The following is a 22,334-nucleotide window of genomic DNA, read 5'->3' as shown; positions in this document are numbered from 1 at the left end:
TCAATAATCAAGTTTATGACCCAATCCGTGAGATTGACACATTCTCTGGACCTTAGGTTAGTTAGAGTCGCTTCGAATCTTTCATCGATACATAAGAGTTGATTCGATTAGTCCATTTAATATTTATTGATATCAAAATTTGGATAAAGGAAACATATGTAGAATACGATGAAGAGAGGACTTACAAATGAAAGAAAAAAATTTTATAATAATGATGTCAGAAGTTTAAGTTACCTCATTTGAAATTATAAGAAAAAAAATTGGCATTTTATTTATATTAATCTTCTTACAACTAAGATATGAGTTTGTTTTTATCCTAAATGAGTTAAGATTAAATCTTATTTGATCAATGATTAATTCAGCTCGTTTAAAACTAAGTTCACTTTATCTTGTTTATGTCTTCTCTTTTTATGATCTTTAGCTTCTTAGCTTATTTTGTTAGGTCTAAATTCACTCTCAACTACGATAACTTTTAATTTTTTAAAAACAATATTTAATTAAAAAAATTAAGATATCTTTCTTGTTTAATTTAAATTTAAATTTGGTACTTATTTTACCATAAATTATCACCATTATTTACTTTCCTTTTGTTTTATCTTTCGAGAAAAGTTTCCTTATTTTTCTTTTATATTTTTAAATTTCTTTATTAATTAAAGAATGTTATAGGTAAATTTAAAGATATATCTTAAGAATGAAATAATAAAAATTTCACTTGTTTTTATATATAAATATATCTATATATACATACACCTACGGACATACATGTACAATGTGGTTATGGTATGATATGTTTATGAGATGACAAGTCAATCAAATATGGTTCAAACAAGACCGTCCATGAGTAAGCCTACTCTTACAAATGATGGTCCATATCCAATTATATGGATTGATGGGTTGAGTTGGACTGACTCGATCAAATTCTATGTTTGAACTGATTTTGAATTTAGCATGAGTTGAATTTGGGTCGGCGTTTAGGTCTCAAGTCCTTTAATGATGCTTTCACCTTGAATTAAGACTACGTTTGTTAGTTTAATTTTGCTTTTATCAACTACTTATATTTAAGCTTAAAAAGCTTACATTTTGAATTTTTATCTTTATGCTTTTAACGTTTTAGGTTAGTTTGGATTACAAATTATTTGATATTAAATTAAATGTCATTTGAGGTAAAAAGAAAAAGAAATTAAATGTCATTCAAATATCTACTGGTAAATTGTAAACATCAATTAAATGTTATACAAATAATTGAAAATCTAACGATCTATTAGTCTTTTAAAGTTTAAAAACCTACTCGAGGCGTAATTTCGAACGATAGAAACTAGGTTTGTAATTTATCTTATTGATTAAAGTCAACCAGCTTCTTTTTTCGACCAACACAACCAAAACTTAAAGGTTGGATTCTTTTAACTTTTTTCTTAAAAATTAGACCCACATGCTATGTAATATTCTCGAAACAACGAAAATCATCTCGTTAATTTGAAATACATCTTTTGATTTATTTTTAAAATATGAGTGACATAAATTTTGATGTGACTAGTCATTGACAGTTAAATTAAAATTATATTGATATATATGGTTTTTTTTATCAAACTACATCCCTTTTAGGCAAAACTATTAAAGAGAAAAGAACTTAGACCTTATACATTTCTATATGTAATAATACTCTTAAGTCATGCATTCTTATCTCGAAGCATGTTGGTGCAAGATTTGGAATCTTTTTTTTTTTTTTAAATAATGTGTCTTTTAAAAGTAATGTCAAAAATAAGGTAGAAGACAAACTATCGACAAAAATAGGGTAACTTGGGCGAAGTCTTGTACCCTGCACACGACTTTGTTCAAAAGAGATTGTGAGATACACCACTTCACCCAAATTACCCTATTTTTGTCAATAATTTGCATTTTACCATATTTTTGACATTACTTTTAAAAAAATACATTATTAAAAAGAAAAGACTCCAAAATTTGATTGCAACCTATATATTTAAAAAAAATGAAATTTTAAAAAGTATGAAGATTAAAAAAATATGAAAATGGTGTTAGGTTGAGCTATTGTACTAAAGGTTAATAGTACAATCGTATGCTTACATAATTGTTAGAGCACAAGAATCCAAAACAAAATATTTGAAAGTTTAGAACATATAGCTTTTTGTATTTTAACTTGAAAATTTTCTAATAAGCCTTTGTTTCGTGTCTATCTAATCAAAGTACTTTTACAAAGTTTTAATAGTTGTAAGCATTTTTTTCTTTTCTTTTTTTCTTTTTTTTTTTTTTGTTTCAATATATACCAAGTTCTTGTGTTAATTTTCGTCAATTTAATACTTATTTATAGCTTGTTGAATATATTACGCCTAAGGATCATTAAACAATTTATAAAGGTAAAGTCATATTAAATATGAAACTGAAAGTTTGGTGAATTCAATTCAAGAAAACACAAAATCTAATATATACAACTTGGAAAGTTTATATATATATGAATTTCTACTTAACATAGACATCGACATCTTCAAGTTAACCTATCGACATCTTCAAGTTAATCTATATGACTCGACTCAAAATAGTTTCGAAAAAATTACCTTTTTGGTCATATAACCAAGAGATTAAAGAGAAGTTTTTATCTAATCGTTGAAAACATGTCATATGTTTTGATGACCAAGTAAAAATGAATGACTTTAAAATTACCAAGCTAAGCATGAGAGCTTGTGTATGCGAACAATGCATACACTAGCGTGAACTTATGCTAGAACTCATCAAATCGTCTTTTTTGTAACACTTCTAAAATTAATCATTAAATATATATATATATATATATAACAACATTTTTCTAAAATTACAAATATAATCAAACCTATTTATGATATATTCTACTATCTATAAACTCCTACCAAAGATATGAACTAAAGTTTTGCTATACTTGTAAATCCTTTTGTATTGTATTGTATCTATCAAGAAATTGAACTTGATCGTTAAATTAGCAACTTTTGATTGTCTTTTTAGGCTAAAAGTAAAAGAAAATAAAGACTCGAAAGCATATTAATATATATATATATATATATATATATAGACACACACTATGTGTAGATTCCAAGTCCAGAGTGGCATGAAACTTCTAGAGATGGATGGCTAAGATTGAAACCTTGTAAGCCAAACCCATGGATTAGGAAGAATAATATAAAGCAGATCAAACCAGTATTTATTATATGTAAAAGCACCTTTGAATTAACTTGGCTGACCATTGTTATTTTATTACAAAAATATAGAGTTTCATCTCTCGGTCAAATGACAATAGGGATTAATAGTTTTAATATTAGATGAACATATTGAGATCCCAATTAAAGAAATCGTGGATTTTGAAGGGGAAAAAAAATCTTACCCCTAATATATCTATTACTTGCTAGATTTTATGAACATTTTAGTGCTATTTTCATCTTACATGGGAAAATACAATAATGCAAGACTATAGGATTAATGTGTAATCAAGACAAAGTAGCTAATTCCTTCAAGAATTAATAAAACGAAAAAGAAAAAAAAAACGAAAATTTCCCTTAACAAATTTTTTAGTGCTTTGAAATCTGTTAATTTTGATTGAAAAAGATTGTACATTTGTATGAGAGTTGTGATGTTTTCTCATGTTTTCAACGTGGAAACCTTGAGGGTTTCATTGACAGTGGCGTAGGGATTGGTTTGAGCTTATTTTTCACATCTGTTTTGACTAGACTCCATGTCCATGCATGCAAAGCTCAAAGTGAGACGCTCCTTCTTCTTTCCTATGCTTTATATTCTTCCCAAAATGGTCGGTTTTGGATTTTTTTTGGTATTAAGAATTCGTTTGTTTTATTTTATTTATTTTGTGTCGTCCAAGTACCAATTAGATTCGTTGCATGTCCCACACCCTTTTAAATATTCCCATCTCCTCTCCTTTTTATTTTGCCTCTCTCAATTCTGATTCTTCGTTTATGATCTTCATCTTTCACATAATCTCTCTGTCTTCTTTCCTCCATCCATATTCTTTCCCTTTACTTTCCCTCATCTCCTCATGATTCCAGAACTTGAGGTATTCTTCTTCTTCTTCTCCTTGTTTCTTTTCATCTCCATTGTAATGGGTTCTTACCACATACTTTCATTTTCTGCAGAAACCGAGGATTACTGAGATAAAGGTCCGGATGGACTGTAATGGCTGTGTCCAGAAGATCAAGAAAGCATTGTATGGAATTAATGGTGAGCCAAAGGAAAAAAAACAAAAAAAAGAATCCATCTTTTTTATACATTTCTTTCTTTCTTTCTTTCCTTATTTCCTTCTTCTTCTTGAGTTTTCTTGTTCTTTTGCAGGCATTTATGATATCTACATAGACTTTCCCCAGCAGAAACTCACCATCATTGGATGGGCTGAGCCTGAGAGAATCATGAAAGCCATTAAGAAAACAAGGAAGATTGCCACCATTTGTTCTGATTCTGAACAGACGGATCCTCAAGCTGCTCCCACTGGCCAACCGCCGGATTATATGGCACCGGGCAGCGGTGAACCACCCAATATTTCATCAGGTCCTCCTCCTCCTGACATACCCGTGGGTGGTGGTCCTCCTCCTGACATGGCCATGGGTGGCGGGCCCCCACCTGGCCAAATGGTCGTTCAAGATGGTAGTTTTGATCCAACCAACGGCCCACAACCACCGCCGCCTGGAGGATATGATTCTGGACAGGGCCATGTCAGCCACCAGCCTTCCGATCACGGCCATATCGTCCAACAATATCCGTCAGAATCTGGCCATGTTGTCCATCATCAAGGACCAGGACCAGAACTTGGCCATGTCATCTCTCACCAACCTGAGTATAGCCATGTGGTCCACCATCAACCAACAGAATCCTTCCACGTAGGCCATCAACCATCCGAGCACGTCCACATGGTTAACCAGCCACCTGATTACAGCCACACAGTTCACCACCAACAGCCCCCTGATCACAGCCAGACGGTTCAATACCATCAGCCACCAAATTATAGCCAAAGCCATGTAGTCCAACACCACCAACCCGAATACAGATACGCCTCCAGCCACAACTACCACCACAACATCCCAGGAGCGACATCAATGCAGCCGGCAACCGTGATACACAGCTACAACACATACAAGCCATCGCCATACATTACCGAGTATGTCCGACCACTTACATGCAGCAGGCCCCCAGTATACGCCTCTGAATCCATACCACAGCAGCCAACCACCCATTACAGCCCAAGAATGGATCTTTACAACTACAATGAAGACTATTACAACACAGGCACAGGCAGTAGCAATGGGAACATCACATCAATATTCAGCGACGAGAATCCAAACGCTTGTAATCTAATGTAAAGTAAATAGAAAGAAAAAAAAAAAGAGAGGAAAAAAACCCCATCTGGTAAAAGATCCTATAGTTGAGTTGGGGAAGTGATTTAATGTTAGGAAGACTTTTTGATGGGCACGCAAGGGAGAACGAATGAGATTCCCAACGTGGGAGTGCTGTAAGAATCTGATACCAAATTCTCACCTTTTGGTGATGGGTAGATAGATGATAAACCAGGTGAAGAACATTCTTGTAATGGCGACGTGGGGAATCTTGTAAAGTTGTAAAGATTTTTAAGGCTTCAACGGCTGACAGATGTTTACAGAAACAATGACTCGATGTTCTTGCCAAAAAAAATCATATTTGCTAAAATATAACAGGCAATCACAGAGAATGGAACTGAAGTTCTGTCCTACCAGAACGAATCTTCAAATTTAATTCTGCAGTCATTTTGATGAACAAAAGCCCATGTAAACACTGAATCAAAAAGAACCCAATATATCCAAAACCGATAGCCCATATGGCAAATGTCCCAAAACGATCAAAATCAGAGCTAAGAATCATGTTTAGGCAATGTTTTCATTCTACCAGTTGGTTGCACCAATAGAAAATGTAAAAAAGGACAATAAGACATCTGTTCAATTACATCGTGGCAACCGACGTCAGATAAAGATTCCGACACTAAATTTAGAACAAGCAATCAGTAATACATAAATCAATCATGTGAATAGTGTTTAAAGAATTAAAGATATTTTAATCTGAGAAAGAAAGCCTGATCAGACAACTAATTGCAGATGCAGATGTATAGGCCACCAAAACATTAACAACATTCAGGCATCAATAAGGGGAATGCCAATGGAAGGTTGCCATGTGGAAGCTTGTTTGAATCACATTCCATGATGCTTATAAGAATAGTAGCACTCAAGCATTAGATAAAAAAAAAACTGTCGAAGGAAATGACCGGAAAGGATGATTCATTAATAAACATAACAAGAAGAGGAAGAGAAATAAAATGTATACTTGAATTGGAAAAAAAACACCCATCTTAATTTACTTAACAAGCAGTAGAGTGTCACCAAGATCCCTTTATTCCAATCACTTGGCTCCACATGAATTGCTTTTCACATCAACTAGAGTTTTATCCTTTCAGCCCTTCACAACAAATGAACAATTTACAGTGAAATTACAATGCACCAAGCTCTTGAGGAGGGGGAGGGAGGGGGAATAATTTAAAAAAGCAACACAAACAATACCAAAAGACCTGTAAAATCACTACCAAAAATTTCCTTACACGTGAATGAAGAAATGGAACTGTACAAATAAATCTGCAGAGTGCAACATGGAAGAAAGCAAATCTAAGAGAATGAAGAAACAAGTAATCTAGACATGTGGTTTTTATTTGAAAGAATCTGGCTTGACTTGGAGAAGGCAATGGTTGAAAGTTTTGGTATTTTCCCTCATGTAGAATGGGGGTTGAAATATATATTGGTGTACCCTTGGAAGGAAAGGGTTTTCATAAAACAGCAGTCTTTCCAGTTGAATTCACAAGGGGAGAGGCTGCTGAGGAAGAAATTGAATATGGAGTACTGAGATCAGAACAGGGTGGGGGGATCACAGATTCTGAAAAACCAGAAACATCTGAACAGATCCAAGAAGTGGAAGAAGATGAATTGATTGAAAAGGTAATGTTGGATAAATAAATTGAAGTGAAAGGAGATTCTTGTATCCCAGAAAAGTTTCCAGCAATTTTAATGTTGGTGCCTCTCACATTCTGTAAGGTTATGTCCTGCACAATTGGAAGAGCATTAGGATCATACTCATCATCCGGATGTGAACCGAAGTGACCAGAGGCACTGAATGCCGTGGATATGTTTTCCATTTCAACATCTGAAACAACTATTCCTTTAATGTAACCCCCTCTTCCCTTGGTAGTTCTAAATTCAATGCCAATAAATGAGTTGTTCAGTTGTACATGCTCCACAAGAACATTAGATATCCCACCAGACATCTCACTACCGAAGGCAATGGAAGAACCTGAAGATGACTGAAGGTGGACCCTTCTAATGTGTATGTTTTTAGATGGTCTGCCATAGGCAATACCATACTGATCCCAACCACTCTTCAAGGCAATGGCATCATATCCTGTGGCAATGTTGCAGCCCTCTATGCATACATGATCGGAGGAATCTGAAAGCACCAATCAAATTTTATTTAGAAAAGAATGCCTCTCCACCTCATTAATTAGAAACAAGAAAGAATAAATTGCAAACTACTAATTTTAATTCTTGGATTGATGATCATTAATGAAGCCATGATGTACGGTATGTCTAAATTTGTTCCACCCCACAATAAATCCTTTTGATCATGATGGCATCCCATTTCGCGTCATAAACTCCTAACAGAATCTTATTTCTAAATTCAATCCAACGTCACCATTTTAACAGTGTCAAGTTTCTTAAATTTTACTGTAAAATTTATCACCACAGACCTCAGGCCCCAAGTATAAGAACTTGGTATATTGGTACTTTTTTTTATAGGAGGACATTGTTTTTCTTAGATTACACGATGTTAAACAAGTGTTGATAGTAACTAAAGTTAATAAACATATCTGTTAACAGTCAACTGCTCACAATAGCTTTCTTGATGGCATTTTCTTCTGAGCACTATGTGCTGTGTGTGTGCAGGTGAAAGTGAGAGAAAAGGGAGAGATTCTTCAATGGTGCTCAAGCCATTCAGCCAATTGATGTATCACATCAAACGAGAGAGGGAAAGAGAAGGAGAGGGAGAGAGTGAGAGAGAGCCCATCAACAATAGTCACACAAAATAACAATGAGGATGCTGAAAATTGAAGAAGCATAACAAACCTGGGACTATTCCAACTGTGTAGGGAGATTCAGAAGGTGCATAGACAGAGATGTTGTAAACATAGACGTTACTGCACATAAAAAACTTATATTCAATACAGATTCTCTGACAATCAGCAAATGGACAAATCAACAAGGTGAACACAATCAGCAGAGGCAGAAGAAACTGATCACTGGTTGTTGTAGCATACCTGCAATAGACTGGATGAATGTTATATGCAGGAGTATTCAAGAAAGTGAGGTTTGAAACAACTACATATTGAGAATCCTCAAATTCCACGAGGTGAGGGCGGCTGTAGTTTAATGAATGAGAGCTGAACCAATTCCACCAAACTAAACCCTGTCCATCAATGACTCCATCATCGCCTAGCATATCCAAAATCAACATGATATCACTAGTTCAGAGGAATGCATATCCACAAACTATATTCTGAATAAAGGGTTAGATTTTAGGAGAGCAACAAACCTGTTATTACAACATCTTGTAAATTGTAGCCATTTATCAAGCTCCGGTATCGTTTTCCTGGAACTTCAATACCTCTCCCATATGAAGGCAAGGGATTGACAAGTTCCCAATGAGATGGGTCCTGTTGAAGAGAAGATCAATTCGTTTCAAAACAATGCCTAGAAACAACTACTTGTTTGAGCACCAATCCATGAAGAAGAACATACCTGAGAGCCAAGAATCACAGCACCTTTTTCCAGGAAAAGGGTAAGGTGGCTGGTAAGATTAATGCTTCCAGTAAGCCATTTTCCAGGTGGAACATAAAGCTGAGCTCCACCCTTATCAGCAAAGGACTTAAGATAGAAAATGGCATTTTGGAAGGCAATGGTGTTGAGAGTTTTTCCGTCTCCAACGGCCCCAAACTCCAAGATAGAAACACTGTGTGGTCTTGGATCTAATGTTGGTTTAGAATCGCACTGTCCCGCGAGCTCTTCACCGATTATTCTTGCAGCATTGCTCAATTGTAGAAACAAAAGCAATGCTACCTAAAGAAAAAGAAAAAAAAAAAACAAAACAAAAGAAAGGAACTTAGGGGCAACACCATGATTAAATCAACCAACAGCAACAGATAGACAACAATGGTAGAAAAGAAAGAAAGCCAAATACACCTAGAACCATAACTACATTGAAAAACAAAAACTTTGCAAATCCCCACGATTGCAGATTCAAGTTCGAGAACAAATGAAAAAAATAAAGTTATTGACACAACCACTTGCAAATCAAAACACCTACATGAATATGAAACTAATCCCAAAAGAAGAAGAGCAGATCAAAGAGAGATGGAATCAACAATTAGAGAAATCAATAACGTGAAAGTAACAAAATGCAGAAGAACATCAAATCTAGAAATTGAAACCTGCCAGAAAATCAACATCAAGGAAATGTTCAAGGAGAGGAGAGAAAGAGAGAGAGAGAGAAGGGGAAAAAAGGGTAATAGCGGAAGAGAAGGGAGAATACAAATCACGAAAAGTCAAAAAGGGTTTCTGGACCATCTGTAAAGAAAAACATAGATAACAGAGCAAAAAGAAAGAACCCGAGGTAAACTGATGATGCTGGAAGACATTGAGAAACAAGAGTAAGAACCCACAAAAAAACACACACACAAAATCATCAAAAAAAAAAAACGAAAAGGGTTTGTTCAGAAATCAACAGAAAATAGCATAAGGGGTTGAAAAGATTCGTAGAACAAAAGAATCAAGTAGTAGTATATAGAATGAGAAAAGAAAAATAAAAAAACCCAGATAAAAAGAAACGTACTTACTAGCAGCATCCTCATTGGTCAAAGCCAGAGACGACAATGACCAAAAAGAAAAGAGAAACGAGATGCAGAATCCAAAACGCCGAAGGAGAAGGGGAAGGAAGGCAGCGAAAATCGGCGAGGGAGAAGGAAGCTGAAGCCGGAAAATGAAAAAAAAAAAAAGAAAAAAAAAAAGAAAAAGAAGAAAGTAAGAGTAAGGAGGGAAATGAAAATGGGTATAGGAGGAGATAATAAGCATTAATGATATAAATGCGAAACAAAAATGAATAATAATAAACTTACAAAAGGGAATTGTGAATGAAGGAAGAAAGAAAGGGAAGGACAGTATAGAGAAATGAAATGACAGCTTTCTAAATGCACAAACACAACACACAACACACAAAGAGAGAGAAAATTAAAATTTAAAAAAAAAAAGAAAGAAAAAAAAAAGGGTGGGAGGAGAGGAGAATTTGGGTGAAGAAATTCTGCCCTTTGGTGTGTGTTTGTTAGATTAGAAGAAGAAATAATTAAATTAAATTAATTATATATATAAAAAAAAAAAAAAAGAGAGAGAGAGAATAGAATTAATTAGGAGTAAATAGGAATTAGGGTGTGTGTGTGTGTTGTGAGTATGATTAATAACGTCTGTCGCCGACAAAATTGTTTGAAACGGCCCTCCATCAGAGGAGGATTTGAGAAGAAAGAGAGAAAGTGTGTTATGTTATGTCTGTATACTATAATGAATAAATGTAAGGTTAAATGTATAATAATGTAGTATGAAGGAAGAAAACACAGATTATTTTGGAAAATTACCGATTGGTTTTGTTTGATGTGTGTATTAAGGTAAATGGGAAGGAGGAGGGAGGGATACGTGGAGGGGTATGATTGGGTGAGAGAGGGGGGAAACGTGGAAGGAAAAGAGAGGAGGAAAGGGGAGGGGGGGAGGGGGAGTTGGAGTGCATGGGATGGGGGCAATGAGAGGGCATGTGGGATGACAGAAGGAAAGTGGGGTCCAGAATCAATGATAGCGGAGATGCCAGGCTGGCATCAATCACTTGACAGAACAACAAACAATCACCCAACACAACACAACACAAACACACACACTAACGAAGAACAAAAACATCTTCTTCCACACCTCATCCTCTCTTTCATTACTATGTTTTCTCTTTCTTTTTCTTTTTTTCTTTTTTTTTTTTTACTATATTTCATTTTTCGCTCCCTTTTCTTTTTTTATTATTATCTTACTTACCCTTTAGTCAATTTTATATTTATATATTTCTTTTTTACTTCAAATCTCTCTCCTCGTCAATATATATATATATATATTCAGTATCAACAATTCTACCTACCTATACATTTATACTACTCTCTTCTTCATTGTGTTCTTTTTTTGTTATCTATTGAATTTAATCTTAAGCAGAGCTGGACTATTATCTATTATTTACCTCCCGATAGAGTTTTTGTTTTATATTTTGTTTCAATGATAATAATAGTTATCATATGGTGTGCAAATATGTTTCACAATTTATAAAAGTGATGCTTGTATGAACTTTTTAACCATAAACATATGGTAGTAACTAAAATTAAAATTTAATAATTAAATTAATTGACCAAAATAATATTTTAACTTTTGAGATTTTGTTCATTATAAGCCACAATGTCAATGTTGTTTATAATGGATGCATAATTTAATTTATCTATAAAATTATTATGGTTCATGGTATAACTAAGATGTATGTATCTTAGTAATTTTGTAATAGTTATCAAGTGTCTTCAAACGTAACTTATCATATATATATATATATATATAAACAATTTTTTTAGATTAAAAAGACATATTTAAGCTAATATAATCAAAATGTTCATACTTCTATTTTGAATATAGTTATAATGGAAAATTGAATGTCTATTTTTATAGCTGTGGGTTGAAATATCTTCCTTCATTTATATGAAACTAAGGAAGAAAGTACAAGCTTTATTTAATTTAGAATACAACTGTATAATAATTCAATCAAAATATGAAAAATTTTATTTAATTTCCATGTCCATCAATTATGCTTTGACAAAATGATTGATAAGGAGGAACATATTCTTATGACTATATGAATATATACATACATCTTCTTTTGTTGTTTTTATGAATGTTCTAAAAGCAAGAAAGAGAGAAACAATGTTTATCTATTTTCATAATCTAAATCCAAACTCAAACTAGCTAGAACAAAGAATTGCTTCCACATAAACCATACTAGTATAATCTTGTTGAAGTAATTTTGAAATGTCCAAGTGAAATTAGAATTTTGGATTAAATAACTGAAGTGTGAAATTACCCATAGATCAACAAAAAAGAACGATCAAAAGAAACAAAGGTGAGGGGAAATTAAAGAGGGAAATTGAGATTAGAGTGTGCTTTAGGGGGCATGGAATCAGATATTTAGATTTATAGAAATGGCCTGAATTATTTTTTGTCCATATTTGGGCTCCATTTCATTGTCTCTTTCTATATATATATATATATATATATATATACACAATATTTTACTCAATTCTAAAAGCAGCCAGCTATGTGAAGCTCAACACCCACCAAATTATATTTTATTTGAAATAAAAATAATAATAAGGTCAGTTCAAGTGATTAATTTAATTAATCCCAAAGTAAAACCTAGGTTTTCTTTAATATTTAAAATCAACGTTAATTTATTTTGTTTAATATGCGAGGTTTTGTTTTCTACCATATTTATTAGAGATTCCCTGGAAGGGAACGGCCGAATGTTTGGTTTTTTTTAGAAAAAGTTGGTTTGATCCGCCGGAAAGTTAGACCGTTGTGATTCCGATGTGTGGCGGTCGTGGTGGTGGGACGTCGATGAATCGGACGACAGGCTGTCAAAACACATCAGCACATGCACATTTACAACAATGGCCTTTTCTTTTTTCTTTCTTTTTCTTTTTTGGATTTTTCTTGGATGCCCTTTCGTGTTATAGATTTGCAATTATTGTTTTTATTTTTTTGACTAAATATATATCGGTTGGTTACGTATTTAATGTTTATGGTACTTTTCTTTTAATTTTTTTTTTTTTTAAAAAAAAAACCCATTTGATGGTTTATATTATCATGTCCTGGTTTATTTAAAATATATATCCAAGTATTTAAATGCATAAATAGAGAATTTCTTGAGAGCGAAGGTTAAATCACTATCGGAAAAAGAAAGGAAGAAGAAAAACTCGATTTGAAATTTAGTTGAATTATATTTATGTCTTTATATTTATCATTTTTTTTCAAAAATTGTAGGTGTTTGTTTTGTTTTAGTCGATAATTTCTATGTATATATCTATTTTAGTACTAATAATATGAATTTTAGGAAAATAATTGTATTTGTCCTTAGTTTTAGTTGTAACTGTACTAAAGTTTGAGTTATTGTATATTAATTGAGGATTAGTTCAATGTGAGTGTGTATTTAAATTTAATATATGTTGGAAACAATCATTAGGTAAGCAAATATTAAAATGAGAAAATAATATACCAACACAAACAATTGCTTTCTAGAATTTTAGAGAGAAAATATACAACTTTTAAAAACTTTTGAGAAATTCATTAATTTTTTTTATTATTCAAATGATAAAAGGAACCATTTACAATCCTTTTTTTTTTTTTTCCTTATTTTGATGTTCGGAGGAAAAAAATGTATATAATTACGATGAAATTACAAATTTAGTCTCTATAATTTATATACAATTTGATAAAACTTCATAATTTTTTTAACCATAAAAACTAGATTCTAACCGTGAATTATAAGGTCTAATATCAAATTGTTTCCAAACTATGACTAACCTATTATCCGTTTTCTTGATTGGGTCTTCTTTTTTTTTACCATGTTGATCTGTACCAATCTTTTAATTTGTTTTATCACGACTTGATCTGTAAAGGTAATCCTATTCCATTGTAATTTTAGATTTGGGTTTTTTCTAATATTTATTTTCGTAAAGAAAGAATAGAATGGTTTTGTATGATTGATATATTAGGGTGAGATAAAAAAAAAGGAAAGAAACACCAAAATGCGTCACCCCCCAAAAATAAGTTTTGATTATAATAATTGAGAAAGAGAATGAATATATAATTAAAGGAAGAATTAGCTTTAATTGGTGTGTGTTTTATTACAAAATAAGGAGAACATGATAATGGGAGAGGACACCCTCTGTCCATTGCCTTTTCTTGTTTGTCTTCAACTACCATACCAAATATATACATACACCCATCCACACACTAAGTAAACTTTTTTCTTTTCTTTTATTTGGTTATTAAAAAAATGAAAAACACACATTTGTCTGTCAACAACACCTTTCTTAGTCTCCCTATATTCCTTTTCCAGTTTAATTACAAACTCGGTTTAAAATTTAAATTGGATGGAGTTGTATTTCAATCTTATCTAAAAACTTATATTTGGATTCATCCTTTTCACTTTATTTGTATTAGTTAATATTTCATAACCCCCCATCCCCCCCCCCCCCAAAAAAAAACGTAGTTTTATTGTTTGATTGTATTACAAAGAAAATTAATTGTTTGGTGGTTGAGAGTTTTGATAGATTTCATTAAAAAAAAAAAATTAATTATCGCATTGTATCTTCGATGAATCGTGATAGATTAGTATTTCAGTAGTAGTTTATTTTGTTTTATCAGAGATAGATTATGTTATATTATTTTATTTATAAATATTTTCAACGATTTTGTCATTTTAAATAATTTTTCATATTTTAAGTATAAGGAAAAATGGTTTGAGCTGGCAGACCATGGAATAAATATAAATAGATATATAAAGTCCGTTTTTAATGTTAAATTATATAAAGATTCACATCTAACTACCATCCATATATATTTATTTGCTTTGTTATCAATGATAAGTCTATTAATGCTGTGTATAAAAGAAAAAAAGAAACATTTTCATAGTGTAATTAATTTAAATTTTCGAGAAAAAGTGTAAGCCTTATTTGAAATAGTGTTTTCTTTTTTAAACTTTATTGAAAATTTAAAAACCAAAGATATATATTTATACAAAAAGAAATAAAAGCATTTTTAAATATAACAAATAAAACAAAATATTCTAAAAGTTTACAAAATATAATAAATCATTAAGTTTATGGCTACTATAAAATAAAATTTAAACGTATTTATATATTTTATAAATATTTTAAATAATTTTGTCATGCAAAATCTAAAAAAGAACAAACTTTTAATTATTGTTAATTTAAATGTTTTAAAATGTCCACAACAAAAAGATAAAAGAAACAATTTTGATTATCCAAATATATTGATCTCTAAATTAAAAAGGATTTGAAAAAAATCGTGTTTAAAAATTATTTATATTTTTCTAAAAAAGAATAAAGAAAAGAAAAAGAAGGAGGTGACCAACGGACACTTTGAATTCTTCTTCTTCTTCTTCTTCTTCTTCTTATTATTATTATTATTATTATCTTCAAAATACACCTTCGTTCTTTTACCATTTGATCTCCACCATTCATCTTTCTATACCATTTTCTAATATCCTTTTTCTTTTCTTTTTAAAAAAAAAAAAAAAAAAAAAAAAAAAAAAAAACCTCAACGAAAAATCTTTTCAAAAATAGATTATTATTCAATTTGCAAACTCTCATGATTTATATATATATAGTAGAAGACCTTTTTACTCTATAAAATTTAGATAAAATGTTATCTATATATCTATACAAAGATAGATAAATAAACCCGCTTATCAAATATAAACCAAATTTATATATTTTACACAAATAAATAAATAAATATATACACACAAAATAAACATGAAACATACTAATTCCTGTCTCATTTGCTCTATTGCTTTAATTCATTTACAGTAAGAAACTAGGACCCAAAGTTTAGATTTGAAAAAGAAAGTGTTATATGGATGGGAAAAAGAAAGAGGAAAATAGGGAGGGATTTGATTTGACAAGTGTGAAATTATGGGGGTATGAATTAAGGAAGGCAAAGTAAGTGAAATGAAATGAAAATGAAAATGAAGAGTAGTGACAGATTTATGTATGAATGAATATTGAATGAATTGAACAATAATTTGGATATCGTACATTACATATGATATATAAATTATAATAAAAATAAAAGGTGGAAATAAATGAGATATTAATGCTAAAATAAATATAGAAAGTATAAAAATTTATAAATACAATAGAGAGAGAGTGATGGGTGGTGGTGGTGGGGAATTTGAAAAATGGACCAATGAAAGCCAAAGGGTTCATTCAAATATAGAGAGTTTCCATTGCTGGGGAGCTTCCCCCTATCACAGACATACCCACATGTTACTACAGCAACCCTAATTTTAGCTATCCATTATAAAATACATATATACAATATCAATATCTTTTTTTAACCCAAATTTAATCGATACCTTCATCATATCAATTACATCTTTATTTACTTTTATAAACTTTCAATTTTTCTCTTACTTTTTTTTTTAACTCTATGTTTTAGTCCTAATAACTCATGATATATGACCATGGAAAATTTTCCAACTCAAAATTGTTATTACACTAAGTTTTAACTTCTATATCAATTTACTAAACCCATTGGAGGGTACGTTGAAATTAAATAGTTTAATAATTTAATCATAAAATATTCACTTAAAAACTAAAAACTAAAAGTAAGATGAAATTTTGTCTATCGAAGGTGAAAATTTATTGTAATTTTAAATATATTTTTGTATAAGATAAAATCGTCCTTAACCTATGATAATAGTTTATTTTCACCTATTTATAACGACCGGTACTTGTAGTCCAAACTTTTATAACGTAATAAACAAAAATGGAAAACAATAATTTATTGCTTAATAAATAACTACAATGCCACATATTTAATGTATTTTAACTCATACAATCAACAAACACAATTTAATACGGTAGAAAAATGTAATAATTAATATATATGATACTAATTTGCAATGACATGAAAGTTTGATCAAGCTATATAGACTAATCAAATGTGTATAAAAATCAAATTGAAATTAAGATGCCCCTATATGGTCTTTGATTAATCATAAATTCAAGGTTTGAAGAAAAGTGAATACAACCATTAAAGTGAACCAGAGAAATTGGTTTTGGATTATTGGAATTTTTTTGGATAAGACAAAAGAAATAAATAAATAATTACACATATAAGAACAAGTCACAATCTATAATTTAATTTCTCCCAGTTTCTTTCTTTCTTTCTTTTGGTGGAGTATCTACCATACAAGGTACAAAGACCTATGAACAATATACTTTAGCAATCTCCAACCAAACTCACAACCAAATTTATTGCTTCACACAAAATTCTATTACACAAGTTAATTACAAGATTAATTATTAGTTTATGTTAAAATTTCAAGTCTACCAACCATTGTTTAATTTCTATATCTTGGGCTAATAAAATCTACTCGATACAAATTACAAAATTCAAGTACTAAATTTGAATAGCGATGAAATGTAGCGGATGATATACCCATATGGAGACGTTGGTGGATTAAGTAAAAAAAAAAAAAAGTGGAAAGGAAAGAAAAGAAAAAAGGAAAAGGAATGGAATTATGGAGAAATGTTGGGGATAAATAAGGTAGGGGAGAGAGGGGTATGATGGGGATTGTGGAACAATCAAAGCCCTCCTAGCAAAATTTGGTAAATGATATATTGCTGTCTTCATTTGGAAAACTTCACAATCTTAGCTTTCAAATAAGGGTCCAAAAATTTGCAATTCAATCCCTATTATTATTATTATTATTATTATTATTATTATTATTATTATTATTATTATTATTATTTCTCTCTCTCTCTCTCACTCTTCCTGTCTATGTAGTTTCATGTGCTACTTTGGCCTCCCCATGTTCATGTTCTCTTCTAATATCAACATCAATTCCCCAATGGGACCAATAATTCAATTTTTCAAACACAAATAATCAAATTTTGAGGTCACAAAATCAAAACAATTACAACCCCCCCTTCATAATTGGGGTTTTCTTTCCTATATTATTAAACTGTGTGTCTAAACTTTCCTAAAAATGAAAGTTTCAATTATGTGTGGTGCAGTGATGGGACTAGCAAATGATAATTTTTAATTATATAGTGCAAAATAATGTAAGCAAAGTGACAAAATTTTCATAATAAACACTTTGAACAGTGAATCAAAGTTTCATTTGTTAGTTGTCGACATTTGAAATTTTGTCAAATTCATTCTTCAAATGCTGTATGAATCATATTTAGAGTCAAATAACATGTTCGCTTAGAAAAAATAAATAATCAATTAAATAGTGAATCCTAATTAATTAACATGTTTGTAAATGATTTTAAAATGGTTAAAATCACTTTTATCATTTCTACAATTAATTTTGATGGAACAAAATATACTTTTATCTAACCTCATGTATATCTAGTAGTCAGTACACACACCATTCTCAATCATTTTAGATGTCATTTGTAGACACTTAGATTACATTACAACCCTGCATAACCTTAAAAAAAAAAACATTATTGTATTTATCAAATTTCATCCTTGACTTAAAATTGATCATTTATGGAGGGTCATTTTTGCATTCTTGTTCATTTAAAACCCATACTAAAAAAATTATCCTTTTCCATTCCAACATGATTCAATTGGTATAAGGTTTGTTTAATGATCTTGGAGTTGGTAGAGAAAAAAAAAAGTTTGAACTTTTTATTTTGTTTGAAATAAGAAAAATATATTTGAGAAAAAAAGATGATTCAATTAATACATAATTATAATTAATGAGAAAAAGTTTATTTGTAGTTTTAGTTTGGTTTAAAAATGCCACCTTCACCTTGGTAATTGTATTTTTTATTTTGGTTTTGGTGCATTTTTTTTTTCTATGTAATTTGAAAATATTTATGTTGGTCAATGTAGGTTTTAAAAAAAAAACATTTAGACTTTATAATATAGATCGATGATTTTAGTATCATAAATAAAATAAGAACAAAAGCGAAACGACTATTTCTTAGAATTATAATAACCAAAACAAACATAAACGAACAAAGTAAAAAAAGAAAGTCAACTTTTATCTTAAATGGTATCAATAATATTTTTGGAAATGTTTTCTAAAAATTAACTTTTAAAGAGGAAAAAAGAAATCCTTAATAATTTCCATTTTAACCTTAAAACTTTGAAACTGTTGTAAGACATTCCAATAAAATAATGATTCAAGAATCGAAAAAACATTAAAATACATTCAATTTTGTGTCTTTCATTTTAAGAAAAAAATAAAATAAAAATCTTCAGTGATATCTAACAAAACAATTTTAAAGTTAAAAGGATGAAAATGAACATTTCAAAATAGTACTTTTTAAGTATTTTTGTTTTCTAAAATTACCCATCCCTATATATATTTTTTTTATTTGTTATCTAACTTTTTAACAATGTTTTCAAAGTAGTTTGTTTTAGGAAATCACTTACAATTTTTTTTTTAAAAAAAACATACACATTAATGTAAAAAAAAAAGAAGGAAAAATTACTAAACAAATCTCAAGCCCTGATACAAATTTGTTAAAATGCAGCACATGGGATCAATATTTCCCTATTTTACAAAACATTCTTGTAACAGTATGAATCCCAATCTATTTATGGAATATTTTGGCACATGTTTTTGATACGAATTTGAAGAAACTATGAGATATTCAAATGATTTTTGGTTGTTACCATACTTTATATAAGATTTTCAAGCAACAACCCAAAAATGGTAAATGTAAAAATTCTTTTAAGTTGTTAATTAAGTGAAATGATAATATAAAAAAGTTATAGATAAGTAATTTTCTTCTTCTCTTTTAAAAAGGTGATGCATTTAGCTACCCTAAAAAATTAATATTTCAATAAGTATATTAATTTTTTAAATAACAAATCTATAAAAATCAATTAATAGTATGTTTCATTTAGAGAAAAAGAAGTGCTTCTGAAAAAAGTGGTTTTCCTTCTTCACACTCTATTTAATCAAACATATTCTTAGTTTTGCTTGATTTTCCATAAATATTTTAAAAATTCAAATAAACCATACAAAAGATTTGCATTTTTCTAAAATATTCTTAGCTAAATTAAAAAAAGAAAAAGAAAAAACTTTTCGAAAACTACTCTTTTAGTTTTCAAATATTGTTTTACATTTTTAGGACGTTGATAAAGCTTAAAAGAAGTAAGTAGTGTTTAATTTTTTAAAATTGATGAACGATAGCTATTTTATGTTTTAGGAAGAATATATAAGATATGGTAAATATTTGTGTAGAATTCTTTTATTTATTTATAGAGATGTTGTTTTAATCCTCAAAATACGAGAGAAATGATAATATGAAAATGATGAATGATGGCATTTGAGTTTGATGATGAAGTGGGTGAGAAAATACCCCACATCCCACAATTGACTCTTTCACTCCTACACACTTTTATCAAACTTTACCATCACATTGACTTGACCCATGACAAATCTCCATCATTAAACACTTTGAACATATTACAACAAATGCATTTTAAGAAAAACAATAACAACACATCTCTATGATTAAACTAAAAACAAAACCCAAGTTCCAAAAAGAAAACTTGTTACCCACTTTCTTTATTAAAGATTTGAACTAATCATAATACATTTAGAAAGAATTGTTATTCGAAAGTGTTTCCCTTTCCCTCCAATTCAAAAGACAGAGGGAATTTTGCTTTAATTTGAAAAATAAATAATAAAAACTTTTGAAAGAATTAGAAATTTAAATTTCCCCAGAAAAGAAATGGCAATGAATGGAAGTCAGTTGAGTTTCACCAATGTGATGATTTGTTAACATTTGAATAAACAAAAGCAGACTGTTTCTGTAAAAGAAAACTTTCTGATCTACTACTACTAATTTCAAACACTGGATATTCATACTTCCCTCTGCCTTGTTCATACTTCAATGCATTTCCACTTCTAAAACATCGAAAACTCCGCGCTTTCGGGTGGATTCGTGTTCGGAAATGAGGGTAGCCTTGACAAACATAATCAGAAGGATTGAAGATTGGGGTTTCTTTGTAGTTTCTGTGATGAAACATATTGCAACCAGGTGGATTGAATAATGAAGTTTCCGTAGTTGATGAAGAATTATTAGCCCTTAAACAATTCTCAATCACGTTAGCTTCTTCTCTCAATCTCTCCTTCATATCTCTCAAACCTCCTCCATGAATGTTGTTGTGAAAACCCCCAAATATATTCAATGCATTCAAGTTTGTAGCAGAGGTGAAATTTCTATACGGGATTGTGTTACAATCGGGGCAAAACTTGTTCTTCCTATCCAAATCAAATGCCCTTCTCTTCACATTATCACTTAAACAACCATATCCCTACAAACACAAAACACAAACACAAACAATCCCTCATTTCCCATTCACATTTCTCATGATTTTGCATTAAACTCAAGAACACAAAGTTTCATTATAACATTCACGAGTAGTACATGACAACAGAAATTAAATGAAAGAGAATACAGTAATGGGTCGTCATGGAAAAATCTCTAGAAAGCAAAATGAAAAAAAAAAAAGATGTAGAACAGATAAATAGGAGAGGAAGTTGGGTTTCAAAGAAAATGAATGGAATCGAACCTCAGAGACAAGCTTGAAGGCGATTTCGGCCTTGGGGTGTGAGTTTTTGTCTGGATGAAGTTGGAGAGCTGCAAATCAAAAGCACATTCATGATTCAAAAACAAAGACAAAACGAAAATGACAAGAGTGAGAGATAAGAAAAGAGAAACAAAACGAAGCCCACCAAGCTTAAGATATCGGCTACGAATGAAATCGATTGGAGCATCTTGTTGGACCTATGAGAATGTATTAAGAGAGAAGGGAAGAAAATAAAGAAACCCCATAAGAGAAAAAGGGAAAAAAAAAGTACCCCAAAAAGGCGATACCAATCGATGAAAGGAGGGGAGAAATGGCGGTGAGGGCAAGAAACTGTAAGGGAAGAGAAGGAGGAAATTTCATAGGCTAAATGGGATTTGAAATCAGAGTCAGGACCCATAAAAATTTAGAGACAAATGGTGAAATGGGGTAATTTGTGTTTGTTTGTTGTTTCAGGTGATGAGAATTGAAATTGAAGAAGAAGAAGAAGAAGAAGATGGAGGCAGTTAAGAGGTGAAAGGGAAAAAGGAGAAGGAAGGGCCAACCCTTGCGGGGTAGATTTGATAATATATCATTTCTTTTCATTTGAAAGTGGATTCAGTTGGTATATGGTATTATGGTAATATGGAATCAAAACAAAACAATTCAATTATTAATTCCATAACGAGTATTAGCTTAGTTAATGATAATTAACACGTCTAGTCTTTCTTCACTTAGAGGTTTAATCCAACTTATATCTATAGAGTTTTAGCTAACATACTCTTAACGGTCTATATTAGTTTTGTAGGA

At 30.7% G+C, this 22,334-nt stretch overlaps 3 protein-coding genes across 5 annotated transcripts; 1 reads left to right on the top strand and 2 right to left on the bottom strand.

Annotated features, from left to right (window-relative positions):
- Positions 1–3,855: 3,855 nt before the first annotated feature.
- On the top strand, positions 3,856–5,647 carry LOC103483870 (extensin-like). The gene is made up of 3 exons (XM_017043484.2): positions 3,856–4,048; positions 4,128–4,212; positions 4,324–5,647. The coding sequence occupies exons 1-3, from the start codon at positions 4,031–4,033 to the stop codon at positions 5,343–5,345; spliced, it is 1,125 nt and encodes a 374-aa protein (XP_016898973.1). The 5' UTR covers positions 3,856–4,030; the 3' UTR covers positions 5,346–5,647.
- A 694-nt stretch (positions 5,648–6,341) lies between these two features.
- On the bottom strand, positions 6,342–10,598 carry LOC103483871 (probable polygalacturonase). 3 transcript variants are annotated; one of them, XM_008440692.2, is made up of 7 exons: positions 10,226–10,598; positions 9,947–10,076; positions 8,853–9,170; positions 8,647–8,767; positions 8,372–8,546; positions 8,181–8,251; positions 6,342–7,503 (listed from the first exon to the last, which is right to left on the bottom strand). In XM_008440692.2, exons 2-7 carry the CDS (start codon positions 9,959–9,961, stop codon positions 6,830–6,832), a joined length of 1,374 nt encoding a protein of 457 aa, XP_008438914.1. In that variant the 5' UTR covers positions 9,962–10,076; positions 10,226–10,598; the 3' UTR covers positions 6,342–6,829. The 3 variants fall into 3 exon arrangements, with proteins under 3 accessions (XP_008438914.1, XP_050942136.1, XP_008438913.1); XM_051086179.1 differs by lacking the exon at positions 10,226–10,598 and having other exon boundaries at positions 9,947–10,179; XM_008440691.3 differs by lacking the exons at positions 9,947–10,076; positions 10,226–10,598 and adding an exon at positions 9,542–9,772.
- Positions 10,599–20,251: 9,653 nt separating this feature from the next.
- LOC103483872 (uncharacterized) lies at positions 20,252–22,127 on the bottom strand. Its single transcript, XM_008440693.3, has 4 exons — positions 21,820–22,127; positions 21,694–21,745; positions 21,531–21,598; positions 20,252–21,272 (listed from the first exon to the last, which is right to left on the bottom strand). Exons 1-4 carry the CDS (start codon positions 21,943–21,945, stop codon positions 20,715–20,717), a joined length of 804 nt encoding a protein of 267 aa, XP_008438915.1. The 5' UTR covers positions 21,946–22,127; the 3' UTR covers positions 20,252–20,714.
- Positions 22,128–22,334: the final 207 nt, after the last annotated feature.

Source organism: Cucumis melo, chromosome 6 (assembly GCF_025177605.1).
Source record: "Cucumis melo cultivar AY chromosome 6, USDA_Cmelo_AY_1.0, whole genome shotgun sequence".
Lineage (NCBI taxonomy): Eukaryota > Viridiplantae > Streptophyta > Magnoliopsida > Cucurbitales > Cucurbitaceae > Cucumis > Cucumis melo.
This window is presented reverse-complemented; position numbering and strand designations above follow the sequence as displayed.